We start from the raw sequence: 18,772 nt of genomic DNA, 5'->3' as shown, positions 1-18,772 counted from the left end.
CAGAAAGGACAGGAAGGATAATGTTTTGAAGCCCTTGACATTTGCTACGATTCCCTGTTCTCACTGCAATAGAACTTTTCAAGCAAAGATTAGGCTTATCAACTATATTTGCACTCGTCGATGATGACTACCCCCACCCCACCCTACAGGATGATCAAATGGTCCTCATTGTTCCGACGGACGAACAACAAAAATAACTATCCTGCACAAGGACACAACAGGTAGTAACAAAAGGAGGAGGTAGTGCTTGGAAGGATTTAACTTGCCTTCCATGAAGACTAGGTTAGACAAAGGATCACTTTCTAGTGAGGACCTATATCTCTTTAAAAAGGGCATCTTGTTCCAGTTTCAAAAATAGCCTCTTAAGTTTCATTGAATTTTGTTAATGAAACTATCTTGACTACCAGGATACTGTTGCAACTGAAGATTAGTGACAGTTTAGCTTGGCGGAGTTCACTCAGGATGGATTGAGCCGGCTCCTCTCGTAAAACATGCAGCATCCTGAATGAATGCAGACCACTTGCAATGATCCGCAGAGGCCAAGATAGTGATGGACTTGATGCTCTTGTGCTCTGTTGACGTACATTTCCCCGACTAACGCACTTAGCAACAAAATCTCACCTCTTCACTGTTGCGGTCCCTAAATGCCAGAAAGCTTTCTATTCTAATAGTTTCTTCCCTGACTATACCAATATACAGAGATTTAAATGTAATGTAAACCAACATCTTGATCTTTCCTACGCATAGTACCAATTAGTAGCCCCTTACATCCAAGTGCCAATATGCTTTGTTAGGGGTGAAAGTGAGTAAAAACATAAAATCCTAGGATCAGCGGTGAATGCGGGACCAAAGGTAAATTCAACGTCTGCTTTGATGATATGCGAACCATGAATCCAGAAGTTCAGTCATCATAACAATGCAATTTGCAATTTGAGACGAAAAAAACAAACAAACTGGGAAGCATTGCTTTTGGAATGCCTCTCAGAATCTCTTACCATAAATATTATGGAAATAAATTTATTTGGGATAAAAATGAGATGTAGTTTGCTTGAAGCATTGTGTGTGATAGGTATGTAGAAGAGATTTAGAAGGCTATTATAATACGTAAATCTAACAACAACAATAATGTTAATCACTCAAAACACTATATATACACCCCTCTCCTTATATTTGCTACGGTACCCCACACAGCCATTTGATTCGTTTTCACTCTTCCATCCAACATGCTTTAAATAGATCTGGTTGAAAAAGGGGATTATCCCGAAATATATAATGGAAATTGTCACATACAATAGACCTTTACAAGTAAGACATTTATACTTAGCACAATTGAATAAATGCGTGTATGTATATACTTATTTATTTGCAAATTGTCACTTGTTTTCGTTGTTCTTCCTCAACACCAACTACATTCCATTCCTCGCATTGTGATAGCCTTCTAAATCCCTTCTGCATAAATTTCTTTGATAATCTTAAATCTCTGAACAAGATTGAATCACTGATTGATTGACTTGTGAATAAAAATGATCTCTTATTAGTGTCAACCATAGTTAGTCTTAATATTTGCTGTCATTCGGTTCTGGGCTTGTGCAGAGAAATTCTGTAAGAATGACGCAATCTGTAAGATGAGTTTTAAAAGAAGGAAAATTAAATCTGGACAGTAAAGAGAGAGATGTGCGCAGAACAGGAGACTTAGATGGTATAACCACGTTGCAAGAATGGATGAGTTTTTTTTTTTTAGGTTAGTTGATGTAGAACTGTTGATGTTGTACTTCAGTTCACGGGAAAATGCCAAGGAAAGTCAGAGATAATAATGCATTTGGGTGAAAGAAGGATAAAAACCTGCCCAGAGATAGTCTAGTTTTAAGTCGATTTCTGAAAGTCCTTTAGCAGCATGTAAAATGGACATTACACACGTTATAATATTGAATGACTATTTAACCCAATAGACATGGCATTCAATTATTTTTTTAAATATTTTGCTTTGTAGGTCCCCAATGACAAAGGAGGGATTCGACCTAGTAATTCATTCTTGCTTGATACTCTCAATAGCTACGCCTTGGAATTTTAAAGAAAATTTTCAAACATTAGTCATGGTGAAAGTAAATTTTTGCCAGAACGGATTTTCCGGGATAACTCTGGTTCCATCTAGTAGGCATTATAGGGGGAAAATTGCCCTAAAATCATTCGTCTGTTCATTTGCGCTTTTCTCTTTAACCACGCCTTGGATTTTAAACAAAATTTTGATAAACATTAGTCATGGTGAAAGTAAATTTTTCACTTGTGGAAAGGGACCCTATATGCTTGGCTTGTTTCATTGCCATGTTGGATGAGTATTTTTGGCAATGTGAGGGAGAGGGACCCCCCCCCCCATCCCTTCTATATATGGAGAATCTCTATAATTATGTATTCTCTACATCATGAATTTTTGTTTTGACCACAAACTAGTGTGAGATTCTGCCAATGTACAGAACTAAACTATTTTCAACAAATCACTTGGACCCAAGTTTTTATCATTTGGAGTTGAAATGACATATCCCTTGACCACTCAAGAAACCTTCCTTTCTCAAAGCAACAAAGGAGTCATTTTTATGGTGTCCTCTTTCTTATCGTAATATCATTTGATGGGTGTCTTGAAGAAACATGTTAAAAAAAAAAACCTCCCAACTTTCTCATAACTTCAGCGAAGTAATTTTATGCCCCCCCCCCTCCAAAACCATTGTTCATATCAAGGTGTTTGCTTACTTTTTTTTATTTTAAACTTTTTTTGTTGTTTTCTACTTTTTGAATTACCAGACTGACCATCAGGATTACTGTGAGGTGTGTCAGCAGGGTGGTGAAATCATTCTGTGTGACACGTGTCCTAGGGCTTACCATCTCGTCTGTCTAGACCCAGAGTTGGAAGAGGCCCCCGAAGGGAAATGGAGCTGTCCTCACTGTGTTTGTATTTCCTTTTTTCTTTTTCGCTTTCCATCACTTTCTCTTTCTCTTTGTATTTCAAGACCTCTTGATCTAGCCCAAGTGTAGTCCTATCAACTATCCGATATACTTAGACGTGTATGTACACATCGGAAGGAGACTGTATAGAGAAATTGGGAAAATGTGTGTTGGGTCCGTGGAGGATAGAATAATTTCTTCAGTAACAAAGTTCATTGTAACACAGAGCAAGAATAATTTGTAAAGAAATAACTTCAGCATTTTAACCATTTCACATGGTAATTTCATCGCGCCAATCGTGAGATACATCAGATGTGACTTAATGAATGGTACTTTATGTCCTTTTCTCTTCCTTACAACCTCTATCTCACAGAAGAGATGTTGCGAGTTTGTCTCTGATGTATCGTTATTTTCATGGAAGGTGTTCAACTGAGCTTCAATCTATGGTCCCCTCTCGCCAAACTTTCACAAGAAACACTCGTCTAGCTGTACACACTATCAATAATTCCCCCCACTCTTTATCTGTGCCTAAACCTAAATGTAGATTCCATGAACAAAGCTTCTTTCTTAGAACTGCACGCCTGTGGAATTGTCTTCCGTTTTCCTGCTTTCCGGCTGACTACAATATGGTTGTGTTCAAGTCTAACGTAAATAAGTTCTTGATGAGCCGTTCTATATAAGTTATCAAATTTACCAAATTTTCATTACTAATGATTATTATATTATCCAATGTCTACTGTACACTCTTTAACCCCTATTCTTGAGTGGCCTCTTGGCCTTGATAAGTGATGATGCCTATGTAAAAAAAAAAAAAAAAAAAACTCATGCCGTCTTGGTGATTTTATTTTTTTAACGGAAGGGAGGTGAAGAGGGATGGAGGTATTTACTCCTCCTCCTGGATTTTCGTAGCATAGCTAATGCTTCGCTTCAAATGAGACTCTCTCCCTATGGTCACATAATTATGTTATCAAAGAGTAAATCTTCAACAAAGCAAAATTTATCAAAAAAGGCCCAACACTATCATATTTTCTATATTATATATTAAAATAATGGATTCTCTTGTTGATTTTGGCGCTATATGCTTCCGCCACAAGTTCTTTGGAAATCCACACAAATGATTTGTTTATAGTGGTGAAGGCTTTGTGTAGAACTAACCACACTTTTTTGGTGTTACTGCTAATCTTTGTCGGTGCAGATGATTTGTCACAAGATGGAGCACACAGTAGAACGCAGGTTTTTACATCAGTTTTCCTTCTGCATACATATCTTAACCAGGACTGCGGTTGCATCTCCCAGTGAATTAATGTGCCTGGAAATTTCTATGACTCAGTGCGGTACATACAGTGCCTAGCCTTCCCAAATGGTGACCTATCTGGTACTGGTCAGACTCGTATGGCAAAATCACATCAGATCACTAAAGTATTATATATATATATATATATATATATATATATATATATATATATATATATATAAATAAATAAATAATTATTTACTATAATAATTATTAAATACCTATAGACACTAGTGTTTCATCCTTTCTGGAATCATCAGTGCAGGGTGTCATGATTAACACCAGTTGATAGATTTGAACCTGCTAACAGAGGCCATGTCTGGCTTCATTAGTAAGGACCTAATCCATTCGGCTACCATTAACCGCAAGAAATAGTGTTGAAATTTAAACATTCTTTTTAAATGTTTTAACATCTGTCAGAGTGATCTAATCATTATATGATGATCTGCGCATATGAGCTAAATTGATCGACTTATTTTAACTAAGTGTGTTTGTATGTTGTGAGATTTAAGCTCACATCAAATTTTGATTTTTGACGATTTTCAGTTATCATTAGACCATGTTATTTTTTGCATACAATTTATTTCTGCTCAATGATCATCTAAAAATGATCAACACCGGAATAGCTTATTTTAAATTGAAGAATGTAATAGGAGTTGTCTACCTTTGTTTAAAAAAAATGTGTATTTCAGTTTATTTCTGACATAGGAAAAAATTGTTGGTGGTTTTAATACGCAAGTGAAATATAAGTTAAAAACACAATAACAGAAAACTAATATACTTAAGTATCAGGCAAAATTATTTTTGTCCATCAAAAATTATGGAAAATCATTAGAGTAGAATTTTAATTAAAAAAATTTACTATATGTAATCAAGAAACTGAAGGACAAGAACACGTGGCATCTCAATATTAGAACGGAGATAACCTTCTACGACTTGCTGGCTTAAAAATATGGAAATATGAATAAAAAAAAATGTATTTTTTACTATCAGGTCGTTGCATAAGTTCACGCTTTTTCTAAAAAAAATTTTTTGTTCTAAAACGTTTTGATATTTTGCAAGGTGTTATATATCATTAGAAAGCAGATATTAGTTCAACAAGATAATGGTCATATACTGTTTTATTGTTTTCAGAACCATCAAATGGAAGTAGATATATATATATATTGTTAGTTTGATTTTCTTAAAAAAAACAAAAAACAAAAAAAAACTGGAACTTGTGCAACAACCTAATAAAATTCTACTTCTGTTAATTCTAGGCGTATGCAAATAGTTTTTTTTTTTTTTTAATACTTAAATGTATTAGTTTTCCTGTTATTTTATTTTTAACTGCAATATTTCATTTGTGCATTAGTCAAAACAACCACAAATTCTCTCCTGAGGATATTCTAAGAGTTCTCTGATTTCATATCCTTCGTCTATTTCAAGAAGTCTTTTTTCTTTCTTACCGGGCTCCTTCTTTCATTTTGTAGATTTTTGATTTCTTTCTAGTTATGCTTTCAGAGAAATATTCAATTTAATTGCCTTGAAAAAAAAATAGCTTTTAAATTCTGCTTTAGTAATTTTGTAGCTTTTAAAAAATTTGCTTTACATTTAAGAAAAAAAAAAAAAAAATTAAAAAAAAAAAAAGTCTTAATAAATTTGGAGCCCTGAATTTAACTAAAAAAAAATCTTTTTTTCCTTATAACTTTTGCATGTTTTAAATTAAAAAAATTTTTTTTTTTTTACATTTTTTTTTTAAAGTAAGCTTTTTTGTTTGGTTCACTTTTGCGGGGAAATTATAAATTGTATCAACAAAAGAAAAATGTTTATATGAAAACTTTTAAGGAAAAAAGAAAAAAAAACAATGTCTCTTTAAAGGAAATCACCATTTTTGTAAGTTCTCAGATTTTTGGTGCCAGATTTATTGGAATAACTTTAGGTTCAGGAGGGTATACAATATTAGACAAACCTTAAAAATAATTTCAAGAAATTAAATATCAATCGGTGTTTTGTATTGCCGTAGTCTAAAATGGAGACAACCAACATTGTTTTATATATAATTTTAAGGAGATTAGAACAAGTCTAAAGAGCAGAGTATATTTTAATGTATTAGTAAATTCATTAATACAATTAAAATAAAATAAAACAGCTCTTGTAATGTAGATATATATAATAAGCTCGATAGGCATATATATTCTAGAGCTATTTTAATATTGAGTAAGATGATTGATAATTTATAATTAAAATTAAAAATCAGTTTCACAAGGAAGAACAATCAAAATCAGTTTTTGTTTGGTCTTCCTTGCGAAGCCGATTTTTAATTTCAATTACAAATTATCAATCATATAGCGCTTTTTTTTTTTTTTTTTTTTTTAATATAAATATCTAACTACAACTAGGTTGAAAATAGGTCAACTTAGATATCTACTGTTCCCATGAAATATATACACACAAAGGAAGGGGGTGAACCTAAAGTCAACGGTACCTTTGTCCTGAAAGTGCCCGTTTATTGGCTGATTAGGATGGGTGCGGAGGAAACTAGGAAGCTGATTGGCTAATTAAAAATCCAATAGCATATGCATACATAAAAGCACGAGGTAACCACACCTCTTTGCATAAGCCTGACGAATTTTCATGAGAATGAATGAAACGTGGAATATTCTGTGTAGCTTAATTGCCATATATATTTTTATAACTTACTACGTAGCTCTATGTATTGAGCACTGTTGAAGTAAATACTGAAAATTTATGCCTAAAATTATATTTTTGTATATTTATATGATTAAATAAAGTAGTCATATAATCATTTCTGTTTGAATGTGTTAGGAATGTGTAGGCGTTTATGTATTTATATGTACAGGATTCTCAAAGGGAAAATTTCCAGCAACAAAATACCATACACAGACTACCAACCCCAAATTAAAAAAAAATGCTCACCAACAACCAATGGCAAGAAGAATGGAACCAATGTATAAACAATAAACTTCAACGTATCAAACCAATCATCGGAGAAAAGCATACAAAAAATAATCTTAACAGAAAGAAAGAAGTATTAAATTGATTACATATAAGCCATACTTCACTAACACACTTATCCTTCGTGGAAGGTGCTAAAACCCCCATTATGTTCAGCATTCTAGGAAAACCTCACTGTCAAACACATAACTGGAGAGTCATGACTTCATACCTGTTCTGCGGTAGTTAACACCCCTATATTCATGATAATATGGACTCATCTGGCATTATGTAAGCCCGACATTTCTGCCGTCGTTTGTGAAAATTCATGTTTTTGTGAAGTTTTTACAATAGGTATTAGATGTCAATTAATATTCCTAAAAATTTTCTTTGGGGTATTTTAAAGGTTTTTAGGGGTATAATATGGACATAACATATTTGAAAATAAAAAATATATTATTATTGAATTTGATCCAGTCATTGCATACCAATTAAGATTCTGAATATTTGAACTTAAATTTGAGACCACATGAAAGGCCATAACCATGGCCGGAAACTTTTTCATCATCCTGGGCATGTTCCTGTTATTCGTGGTGATCCAGTGATGCATTTTGATGGTGTTGGCAATGGTCCTGTTTTCATAACTTGGATCGGTAGAGAGCATGAATTGTAAAGAGGTGCATCTCTGATCTCGCTTGTTGAACATTGTGTCACTTTCAGACATGATAGAAGGCTCCTATCGCTCTTGGGATTCGTACACAACTGACCAACTAGTAGATGGTTTGCAACTAAAAAAAGAAAACCCGTTTTCATCAAACGGAAATGGAATCATGTTGTCTTTTCTTGGGCAAGAATTTTATCATTCCACCCTGTCTGTATACCTTGATTTTGATCTCTGTATGGAAACATGAAAGATATCCAGGTGGTGCTGGGTTAAGTATAATTAGAATAAGGCACTTTTTTTTTTTTTCTTGGCATCAAGAAGCAATATCCAAATTTCTTTACAAACAACTTCGTTTCAAATGAACAAAAGTGAATCTTATATGAAAGCTTACTGTTTATGCTTGAGACAAATCAAGATTTATTTTGTATTTTCATGTTTTCTTTGTTTTTACAAAAAAAAAAAAACAACTTTTGAAACAAAATTGAAAAAGAAAATGTTTAAACTAATAACAAAATTTGTAAATTTTTTGAACAAGTAAAAAAAATGAATCCTTAATGTTTGTGGTGGCGGATAGTTAAACCTGGAATCGCAAAAGTTTTGTTCATTATTTAGGTTTCTAGTTAATAGCATGCTATTCGAGGATTGAGAAAAAGTTTTGCTTTTCATCGACCATTTAGAAGTGAAAACAAAACTATTCAGACTGAAATTGAATGTTAAGATGTTTTGTTGATCTGGTAGTATAGTTAACAGCAAATTAAAGAAAAATTACAACTAATAACTTTCACCAAACACATTTAAAAACAAATTTAATTTTCTACTTTAAGTGTGGAAACTGTAAGAGTTATTTTCTCTGGATTTTTAATGGTTAAATTAACTTATCGAAGATGTTTATAATATGACGACAGAAAAAAGCAGCTATTTGAAAAAAAAAAAAAATTTTTTTTTCCAGTAAATCAATTTAATGATAGCAATTTTAAATATATTTTAGTTTTCACACTTGAAAAGAAATACAAGTTGGTAGAAAATAAAATTTTGACGTTTTCAAAGTTATTAGTTGCAAATTTTTTTATGTAGATATTAATTTTTTTCTTTTAATAACAAGTGGTATAAATTGTAATTATTTGGTCTGTATTGTTTTTATGATCATTTCACTGTAAAATTTGCTTGGCCTTATAGTTACCTCCTCCCCTTTTCGCAATCAAGTAGTTTATGCTTATCTTTAAAAAAACAAAAAAGCTGAAAGCAAAAAGGCAACCTTGTCAACCCAGAATTCTTAGTTGTGCATGTCTCTAACACATTCTTGCTCTTCTTTGCTTGCACACAGTAAGGTACACCGTTTTTATTTTTTTAATTAGTGTGTGTTAGGGATTATTTCCTGTAGATTTCAAGCTCTGAATCGTTTGTACAGTTTGTCTTTAAAGCTTAATTTTCTTTTCTCTTTCAATGAGAATGAAATGATTGAGTGAGACTAAATATTGTATTAAATACAGTTTAATCAACATTCGTTATCCTAAGACGAGATACGAGCAACAGACGTAATAGCCTCGCGAGATTAAATTGCATACCTTTATAAGTATTTGCTAATATTTTCTCTCCTCTGATGAAATGGTAGACATCGAAACCCTATAGGTTAAGGAGATTAATTTTCTAAAGTATTCTTTGTCTTGCTTAGAATAATAAAAATTCTTTGATATGAAACTCAACCACTTCATTTCAATGAGAGTTTTTTGAAATTCATTGAATCACAATTTAATATATATATATATATATATATATATATATATATAATGAAAAAAATGTTTTTATTTCGGTTTCGATTCAAGCTAATGCACTCAATACACGTGATATATTTTTTTTTATTTTTGAAATCACATTCTTATCACATAAAAATCGATAGAACATTAACTCTATAATAATATATACGAAATCTGCAAGAATTAAAATATATTTAAGTGTACTTTACGACTGGGCTTAACTGGGCGTTCGTGCTATCTTAGATAAATACTTTTGCAGTGAACATCTGCAGAATGCCAACATCAATGTTACATATGAAGGACTCCCCTGTTGAATTTTCACAGGTCCCGCTAGTTCTTATGATTATTATAAGTAGTTTGGTGTAAGAGTGATACTTTTCTGTAAAAAAATGTTTATTCAACTTCTAATGTTTCACAGAAAAGAAAGTTAAGAATTACAAGAAATAAAAATTATACATTAAATATAAGATTTTTTCTCATCGTTCAAATTACTTTCATATAAAATGTTGGTCTAATATGTCATATCTGTTGGAAGATGTTTCGCCAGGTATGCCAAATCAGCTATCACCGTTTACAAAGCGGGAAGTAATCTAACAATGAAATGTCTCAAGAAATATGCTGTATGTGGCCCTCATGTCTGAACACAATTTAATTCCTGTACAGTTGGTGTTGCACGTGGTACGGTTGGTGTTTTTTTTTCAATAGCCTTTTCTGGGTTTTTCGCTGGATGTGTGTTACTGCCACATGCATGCTCTTCCTGCAACCACCCTTTCTACTAAGCGCTTAAGTGGACAGCAGCTCCATATTACAAAAAACCTTCCCTACCATCAAAAGCAATGGCCAATGACTCTTTATCTGAAAGTACATCTTTTAAACTCCTCAGCCTAACGTTCACAGGAAACATGAGTTGGAACAATTACATTGAGAACATTGCCAGGACCGCTGCGAAGAAGGTTTGTTTTCTCTACCGTGCTAGAAAGCTATTAATACCCGAAAGTATCCTATACCTCTATAAGGCTACCATTCGCCCATGCATGGAGTATTGTTGTCATATTTGAGCTGATGCATCTGCCACTAGTGTCTCGCTCCTAGACAAGGTTCAAAAGAGTCGCCAATCTGATAGGTCCTGAACTGTTATCTAAACTTTAGCCTCTGTCCCATTGACGAAATGTTGCATCCCTCTGTCTGTTCTACAAGTACTTTAACAGTGAATGCTCTGACGAACTGCAAGCACTTGTACCCCCTCGACGTAAATACCCCCGACAAACCCGAGAAGCAGTTAAATCCCACCCCTTCACAGTAGAGATCCCTAGATGTAAGAGAGCCTTTTACTCCAATCTTCCCCAGAACCGCTAGATTTGGAATTCCCTTCTGGGTTCCTGCTTCCCCAACTGTACTGACATGCAGAAGTTAAACGTGAACCGACATCTTGCTGCCCAACTTCCTACACAGTACCTGTGATGCTTATGTCCCTGATAGTAGCCCCTTACAACAAAGTGGCAATGTGCCTTGTTGAGGGTGAAAATGCAAAAAAAAAATAAAAAATAATTATCAGACGAATCCGAATTTCTCTTTAAAGACATGAGGTGATATCGCATGGCTTTGGAAACGCACCCAATGACCATCAGTTTAAAGGGAAGTTAGTCTTCATGGCCTGTTAGACATTGTGTCGAAAATTGTAGGTCGACCACAAATTTTTTTGAGCATTGTTCAATTCGTTCTGACAAATTCTTATCGGGGAAGGATCAGAGTTTGCCGACTGGATGTTTGATCTTATAGAATATTTTTGCTTTCGTAAAGTGGCTCTTTTGTACCTTGCGAGGGAGTAGTTGGTCCTAATAAAGCTTACATGAAGAGTAGAGAATATTCTCGTTCAACAATTTAATCTCGTGAGTCTTTTACGTCTGTTGCTCGTATCTCACCTTCTGATGCAAGTCACTTCCAATATTTGATGCGTTTTAATTAAAACCCCATTTAATAACTGTCTGCTGCTTTGCATCGTTTTTCTCTTAATATTCTTATTATTCTAGTGAACATCTTTCATTACGAATCTTAAACCTCATCTTTCTGCTTTTTAGAAAACTTGACTCTAATGAGTAATAGGAAAATCAAAATTAATTGAATGATTGGCGGGCGTTGAGATGAGCAAACTTGACAACTTTTGTTGGGAAACTGTTGGACGCAGCATTTAGACTTAATATTTTCATTCTATTTTTAGTGCAACACAAAAAAAATTCCATTTCATTTTAAACAATTTCTTTACCCGTTTCTACTTATAATTTTACTTCCTCGGAAAAGAACGAATAATTTTTATCTTAATCAAAGGATTCTTTAAGCCTGCTCTCTTCACTCTGAAAAGTTCAGAGCAAGTTCAGAATTCAACCTAATTAAAAAATACACCCAAAAATATTTTATGGTGGAATGAAAATGTCATATTCCAAAAATCATGCAAAGCAAATTGATCAAGTAGTTATATATATATATATATATATATATATATATGATTAGTTTTTTTGGAAAAAGAAATCCGGAAGAGTGCTCGATTAAAAGAAAATCCGAAATGTAAGAGCGTATTTATATTTTGTGTACAGAAAGTTGTTATATGAGACAACAACGTCGGTTTCAAGCCCAATAATAAGGACCGTTTAAGGTATCCTTATCAAGCTCTCTTCAGTCAATATTCGTCTATACGAATATATATATATACATATATATAGAATAGACGAATATTGGCTGAAGAGAGCTTGATAAGGATACCTTAAACGGTCCTTATTATCGGGCTTGAAACCGACGGTACCAATGATTTGTCTCATCTAACAACTTTCTGTACACAAAATACATATATATATATATATATATATATATATATATATATATATATATATATATATATTGGATTTTTTCAATACTTATTGGAAGCATTCTGGTACAAAACCTATCTAAGAGCATTCCCAGTTTGTGTTTAAAAAAAAAAATTGGCCCAGCTGTTTTGAAATCTATAGAGTACAAACTCACAGGAACATTTTTATATATAAGTAGATATGTATTTAACATAATCAAGTTAGAATTTGGTGGCATGGTGTAAGCATGGCATCACGGACTTGTGTGTGTGTATATAAAGGGCGAATGAACTCTTTTTCTGGGTCAATGGCCAACTAGCACCGTGTATATTTGTGTGTGTGTGTGTATATGTGTATTGGGGTAGAGAGGGCTCCCGTAAGCCGTGGTGAAGGAAACCTTTCTAGGAGAAGCAAATCTCTGATTTAAAAAACCATAAAGCGGGAGACCAGTACCCGCATTAAGCTGGTCTGCAGTTTAATTTGTTGCTGGCTATCTTGCTCTTGCTTGTTGCTGGATCTCAACATTTTGAACCGAGAGAGAGACTTAGCTGTCGTACAAAGCTAAGACTCTGTAACATCATCTTTGTATAGATACTCCCTCAGGCATTTGGGCTCATGGATTTTGAATGTCTGAGGGAGTGGCACTCGTCTGACAAGACGTTGCAATCATCATATATATATATATATATATATATATATATATATATATGTATATATATAGTCTCTGCAGCCGTGTTAAACGCATATCTTATTTTTCTTTTATTATTATTATTGGAATTTTTTCCCCTTTTCCTTGTACATATTTGTGAATTATTCCACGGATTTCGGCCTTTTGGATTATTTTGGACCATCTTCCAATTACACGATTTCCTTGGATTTTACTTGTGTGAATGGAAATTTAATTAACTTTCTTGAATTTACATTTTTGGATTTTACTGTCATTAGGTACTTTACCTTTCACCAGACTATCCATTCACGTGAAATCATCTTTTTCTTCACCATATTCCTTCTGCTTCACTTTTTGTTATCAAGTAAGATCTTTTGACTTACTTGCAGTTTCATCAAATACTCTTGTATGCAAAATCCGATCCCGCATTTTGCTAATTCTTACCCTCTGATGAGAAGGAAAGTATTTCTTCGAAACTCCGCAGATTAAGGACTATCCACTTATCAAGTGTTTCCTTTTCAGATTAAATATGTTAACTTTTTCAAAGTGTTTAACATTTTATTAACTATTTGCTCTTATATATATATATATATATATATATATATATATGCATGAATATCAAAAGGAAGTAGAGAGGGTAAAAGAAAAAAGAAACCACTGCTGGCAGTTTACCAATGACGTTTGACCGTGTGAGTTTGCACTTTCTCTACTCCTAAGAGAAGTCGTACTTGGTAAAACTGGTCACCGTATGGATAAGTGACCTGTATTGAAAGTGAGTAGCTGGTTTGATTAGGTGAAATGACAAAGTGTATACCTTTGTCTTCACCAAGAAAAGTTGTTGAAGTTTATAATTTTCTTTTGTGACTGTCTTTGCATACGTGTTGCATTCATCAGAGAAACAATGTTACACACATGCACAATAAAGAGAATCACTTTTGTTTTGTTTTTTTTTAACAATTTTTATATTAAATCATAGCCATTACAAGATTTATTTTGATCTCAGTAGTTCGAATTAAGTTGTCTCCCTTTAAATATGGCAGGTTAAAATACAATATTGTCATTTATAAAGATTTATTTTTATTAAAAAAAGGATGAGACTTTTGTTTGGTGTTGAGTATGCATAAAAATTATTCTATAGTTTTTTAATTAGGTTGAACTCTGGACTTGTACTTAAATTTCTTGCTTACCTCAGTATTTGCGTTTGTCTCTTGAAGGGGATGTGGATCTGAATTTTAATTGTTTGAGTGTCAATACTTACAGCCTTTCATTTAAATGGCTAGATTGCAGTTAGTCTGTGGAAAGTTGACTGTTTTGGTGTCACATTTTTCTTCGGTTGCTTTAAATTAGAATTTAACAGACCTGAAAATGTTGCCTATTAACGACTAAGAATGTGGAGGTGCGTTTATTCAAGCTTCATTCAGCCAAAAACAAGTTTGGTTAGAATTGCACGTGCGATCAGTATTTCCAAACATGGTTGACTGCTGTAATCCATAGAAATATCCACATGAACAAATATGGATGGTGTAAAACTAAAAAAACAACTTCAGTCTTATGAGACTGAAGTTGTTTTTTTTAGTTTTAATTTTGCACCATCCATAAATGAAATCCGTTTCAGCGTTACTATCATGCAACTTATTTTTATGTAAACCATCTGTGAAAACGGAAAATACAGTAACTTGAAAAATAAGCTTTAGAACATGGTCCAACATTTCACAAAGGAAACTGGTGAACCAGAATGAAATATTGATTTTTTTCAGAATTCGTCCGATATTAAAAAACAAAAATAATAGAAAAATCTGTATGATGTACATGCCCATGATGAAATGAAAATATCATGTTCCAAAAAGCACATAAGTTGATCAAGTAGTTTTATTAAATAAGAATTAAATTTTGAGTATCCAAGAAGTGACATGTCCAAGAAGTGTCAGCAAACAAAGGGAGATCACTCAGCAGTTCATACTTGATTTATATCTTAATGCCTATGAATTCCCATTAATCACTTAAAAATTTTACTTTACTAAAAATATAAAAGCGAGAATGTATGTATGTACGTACGCTTCTCCTCGATGTCCACAAAAGGCTTCTTTCAGAGAAGTGCTCGCTCGCTTCGCAACTTCTAAAAATTTTTATATCATCTATAAATTGTAATATCTCACACTTAACCATGGAGCTCGCCTGTCTATTTAATTTTATTGACTTTCAAACGTTAATTATTCCACGTTTGCTGCATCGGCACGCGTTACATTCGGTTTTCGGTATAAACAAAAAGCGAAACTCGACTCTAATCACAGGCCGAAAGCCAGTTGTCTCAAGAGAGCTAAGTAACGTTTGTTCAATGTCGACTTCGTCATATCAGACTGTAGCTTTCATTTCGCTCCTCCTAATAAACAGGGAGCGGGTTTTTAAAAACAAACAAACCGAGTTATTGACCTCATTAAAAATGCTTACTGCTGAATACCTATCGCCGTCACGTCAATCAAAAACGCGCACCTGTTTTTTTTAACACTTTACTATTTTCCAACTGTGCGTCGTGAAGGCTTTGTTTTTTTTTTTGTTTTTTTTTCACGGGCACCTGTTTTTTTTCACATTTTTGGGTTTTTTTTTCACATACCCCGAAAAACACCTGGGCAATGCCGGGTACCCCTCGCTAGTTAAAAATAAAACTACTCTAACAATTTTCACAATTTTTGAAATATATTTTTGTTTCACCATGAGTATTTACATTATGCAGATTTTTTTGTTTTTTAATATTGGTCAAATTCTGGACAAGAACATTTTTCTGCTTCTGCTAACATAAATAGATTAAAACCATAAAGAAAGCATTCTGTTCTGGGTTGTTTGGCTTTATTTGAAGAATTTTTCACCTTTCAATAGAAACTGTTTGCCACAAACTTGTTACCACCACAGCCTTATCTATTAGTTCATCTCATCTTTACATTATTTAAAATTTAATTTAAAAAAAAAACAAAAAAAAAAAAACTTTATCCGTGGACTTTTCATTCTCTGTAAATTCTGATGTAAATATTTAATTTTTCCTCCTGCATATTTTTTATTTTAATTGATTCACAAATGTCACTTGTTTAGTGACCTTGATTTCTTCATTTTCTTTTTCAATTTTTTTTGAGGGGGAGGGGAAAAAAATGAAAAATCCTTAATTTATTTAAAAAAAATCTTTTCTCCAACCCCTTCCCCATTTTTATTTAATATCCCCCCCCTCAATCCCCTCTTTTTTCCAACGAAAAAAAAAAAAAGATTAAATGTTTGTTTTGTATTCGTTTGTTCTTGTTCTTCTTCCACCGTCCGACAGACCTACTGCTGTTGCACTTTTTCAATTATTCAAGCTGCTAACATTTTTGGACCTTCCCCTCCCCATACCTTTTTAATCTTTCGCTCTATTATACCCACCCCTCCTCCCCGATTCCTCTTCCCTCCCTTTGACCTTTCCTCCCCTCTCAACCCCTCAGTGCTTTTTACAAATATTTTACATTTGATTTTTTTTTTTTCCCCCCAATTGGCCCCTGTTCATTTGCGCTTTCTTTCTCCCCCCCCATCACTGCATGAAATCCCCCCTACTCGGAAGGGTGGGGAAAACCTGAAATTCTTCTACAAAATTCTTCCATCTACTGATGCTCATGTTGGTACTTTACTGTCCTGTCCTTTTTTTTTTTTTTTACGTGTGTGTTGCTAAGTGTGGCGATATGATGATTTACATAATGAGGAATTACTTAAACTTGTGTGCATTTAAATCTGCGGTGGTGGTGGTGGTGCTCTTGCTGCTCCTCCTCCCCCTCCTTTTTCTTTTAACAATTTCTTCTCGTACATTTAACGATATTTTTCTTTTGGGTTCCTTGCTGCATTAATTCCTCATTCTCACTTTAAGCCCTCTTCGAAATTTTTATCCTAAAAAGAATTTTTTTTTTTTTTCTCTTGCCAATCAACATTGACGCATCTAAAAATATTTTCAAACTTGAGATACAACACGCCAAAAGCTTTCTCCTCCTCTTAATGGGAGAGAAGTGTCAAAGGGATGTATGTTGGGCATTTTATTTTTTTTCCTTATTGAACCACAGTTTAAAAGGCTGTTTTTCAGTGAGCTGATCCACTTATGAAAGAGGGCGTCTTATAGATGGGTTCGTTGTTCCTTAACTAAGATTTGCTTTGTGGTCATCTTATTTTCATAGGGGGTGGGTGTAACCTTCCCTTCTGATAGAAGAGGATCTCATATTAATTAGTACTACTTTTGTCACTTATGTTTAAACTGCAACTGATATCTCACTGCAAATCTATCCTATGTCACATGATTCAACAGACCAATATAAAATCTACCTGCACATGAGACGCTCGTTGACCTAGGGCCCAAATCTTTTCAGTCATGCCAAATAATCTGATAAATATATCAATATGCTTTTATATAAAAGCATGTTGGTACTCACGGATATCCAACGCCCCATAGGAGGTTAGATACAGTTAGGTGGAGCCTACAAAAATGTTGCTATTCTTTGGTAGAGGTGGCTCAAGTGATAAGTAATCGACTTCCTCCCTTCTTAAAGTGAGGCAAAGCTTGGAGGTGTGGACTTTGCAGAACCATACCACATTGTCTGACAGAAAAAAAATACCAAAATGCCTCAGACTCTGAACTGATTATTGGTGTACATTTTGATTTTAGTATGAACAGCACTTTTTAATAAAAAACAAAACAAAAAATGTTATTTTAGCTGATAATAAAAAGATTCTATTTATGATATACTATCTATGATACAACGGAGGGAAACAAATAAAAATTAACCAACTCCCTAAAAAAAAAAACTAAAAAAAAAATGAACAACCCATCAAGTACCCTTGCGAGTGCAAAAAAAAAAAAAAATGGTAGGCTGGCTCGAACCTGTAATGCAAAGGAGGAAAAAATGAAAAAAAAAAACAAAAAAACCAACTGCTTAGCCTCCGCACCATACGACGTTGCCAGCATTCAAAATAAGGTTAGTCATTGCAAGGCGTGAATGACTTTGCAAGAACGTTGACAAAAAACTGACCCCCTCCTTGTAAAAAACATCCCAGTTGATGGTCAAAGAATGAATGTTTTTGGCCAATTTTCTGATATTTGTTGTCCAATCTTTGCTAAATATCTAATGTGTAAAACAAAATTCCAAACGGATCATCCAAAACTGATATGCCGTGGAATTTTTTCAGTTTGGCCTCTGTCTAAAATAGAACTAAAAACAAATCCTTTTTCGACCTTTCACTGTTTTTTATGTTCTTTTAAGAGTTATTTACTGAAGCGCTTTCTAAAAAAAAAAAATTATAAAAACGCCAAGACTCAAAGAAAAAGAAAACAATAACAATTGCTCCTAAGGATAATCCGATGCACTGAGAGAAAGCACTTCAGTAGAATATGGCTGAACAACTTTTGGGCACCATTTTACACAACGTGCCAGCTGAAATAAAGACCGCTCAGTGAATGGAAAAGATATCCAGAAAAATTGGAAAAAAGAATAACTAGTATTCAGACGTGCTTGAATAATGACTTGCTGCCAAAATATACAAAAATATATATATATATATATATATATATATATATATATATATATATATGACTGTATGTCGATGACTACAAATATATTTTATGCCCCCCCCCCTCTTTGGGTAGAGCACTGTCGTAAATATTCTCACCCGCTACTTAAT

General features: G+C 33.5%; 1 protein-coding gene across 41 annotated transcripts in view; it reads left to right on the top strand.

Annotated features, from left to right (window-relative positions):
* The window catches only part of LOC145270472 (ATP-dependent chromatin remodeler CHD4-like), a 251,553-nt gene that overhangs the window by 62,337 nt on the left and 170,444 nt on the right, over positions 1-18,772 (top strand). For 30 of the 41 annotated variants that reach the window (XR_013865378.1, XR_013865376.1, XR_013865377.1 and 27 more), the window contains one exon: positions 2,788-2,940. Coding sequence is in view for 37 of the 41 variants with exons in the window: in XM_080126120.1 (XP_079982246.1) it covers positions 2,788-2,940 (153 nt within the window). In the remaining 4 variants the exon portion in view is untranslated. The remainder of the gene's footprint in view (positions 1-2,787; positions 2,941-18,772) is intronic. The other 11 variants (XM_080126123.1, XM_080126121.1, XM_080126118.1 and 8 more) reach the window with 1 other exon arrangement.

This window comes from Euprymna scolopes, chromosome 46 (assembly GCF_053919585.1).
Source record: "Euprymna scolopes isolate OS-2025 chromosome 46, ASM5391958v1, whole genome shotgun sequence".
Classification (NCBI taxonomy): Eukaryota; Metazoa; Mollusca; class Cephalopoda; order Sepiida; family Sepiolidae; genus Euprymna; species Euprymna scolopes.
The sequence above is the reverse complement of the archived record's forward strand: the minus strand, read 5'-3'. Positions and strand labels throughout refer to the sequence as shown.